General features: G+C 68.8%; 1 protein-coding gene across 1 annotated transcript in view; it reads right to left on the minus strand.

The window, feature by feature from the left end:
- FOLR3 (folate receptor 3 (gamma)) overlaps nucleotides 1–1,026 on the minus strand; it is a 3,068-nt gene extending 2,042 nt beyond the window's left edge. Inside the window, exons 1-3 of the mRNA XM_010576769.1 lie at nucleotides 880–1,026; nucleotides 435–623; nucleotides 188–323 (exon numbers count right to left, since the gene is read on the minus strand). Of these exons, the coding sequence (XP_010575071.1) occupies nucleotides 188–323; nucleotides 435–623; nucleotides 880–1,026 (472 nt within the window). The remainder of the gene's footprint in view (nucleotides 1–187; nucleotides 324–434; nucleotides 624–879) is intronic.
- Nucleotides 1,027–1,178: the final 152 nt, after the last annotated feature.

Genomic DNA, 1,178 nt, shown 5'->3' on the forward strand with positions numbered 1-1,178 from the left:
ATTGGGGTCCTGCTGCCTTTGGGGTTGACCCTGGCAGACCCCCACCCGGCTGCTGGCACGCCCCCCCCACCTCTACGGGGAACCCTCAGGCACCCCCAGACCCGCTCACAGCCACCGAGGCGGGGGGACGCAGCCGATTCCCCTGTGGCAAGATGGGGGGGGGGGGGGCCCGCGCCCCCCCACTGACCTGTGGTCCAGTTCCAGCCCTTGTGCCAGTTGACCTTGCAGGTGACGGCGTTCTGGCAGTCCTCCCACCACTGCTCGCAGTCCTCCAGGCACAGCGGCACATGCAGGATCCGTTCCTTACGCCAGCTGCTGTCCACCTGCGGGGGTACCCCAGTTCATCCCAGTTCACTCCGCGGACCTCCCAGCCTTCCAGCAGGTGGGTGAAGGTGGAAGGGACGCTGTGGGGGGAGGTGGGGGTCTGCACCCACCGGCTTGATCCAGGGTCCCAGGTTGGGGGAGCACTCGTAGAGACACGTGTCCTGGATGAAGTGCCGTTTGCACTTCTCCGGCATGATCCCACAGTGGTCCCAGTTGAAGTTGTACAGGTAGGACTGGTCCTGGTGGGCTTGCACGCTGGTGTTGGCGGTGCAGCAGGCATTATCCTTCCAGGGAGTACACTGTGCCGGGACAGCCGGGGCTCAGCCGGAACCTGCCGGTGCTTCCCCGGGCACGGGGTGAGGGGGGCTGGGGGGGAGTCGGGGGGTAGACACGCCAGGCTGAGCACCGGCGGTTCATGTGGGGAAGTGGCAGCAGGTGATGGAGACCACGGCGGGGCAGATGGCGCACCCTCCCGCCGGCACCGCCGCGATCCGGTCCGGTGATCCCACACCGGGTGACGCCGGTGGGTGCCAGGGTGGGGGGCGAGGACCCTACCTGCCCGTAGAGCTGCCCCTCGGGGCCGGGTGCCGTTTTATGGTGCTTGGCGTCCATGCAGACGTTGAGCAGCGAGTCTCGTACCGTGGCGGCCGTGGCGGGAACCGGCCAGGCCAGGAGGGCCAGCAGCACCCAGGCGGCCACCATCGTCCTGCCGGTGGCAACGGAGGGGTGAGGACGGCGGAATACCGAGGGAACAGGGTGCCGGCGGGGATAAAATACGCCCCCCGTTGCCCCACGTGGGAGCCTGGCGGCACGCCATCACCCACAACCCTCGACCGGGACCCCCGGGGGGGGGG

The sequence above is a fragment of the Haliaeetus leucocephalus genome, unplaced genomic scaffold (genome assembly GCF_000737465.1).
Source record: "Haliaeetus leucocephalus isolate CR32 unplaced genomic scaffold, Haliaeetus_leucocephalus-4.0 Scaffold536, whole genome shotgun sequence".
Taxonomy (NCBI): Eukaryota; Metazoa; Chordata; class Aves; order Accipitriformes; family Accipitridae; genus Haliaeetus; species Haliaeetus leucocephalus.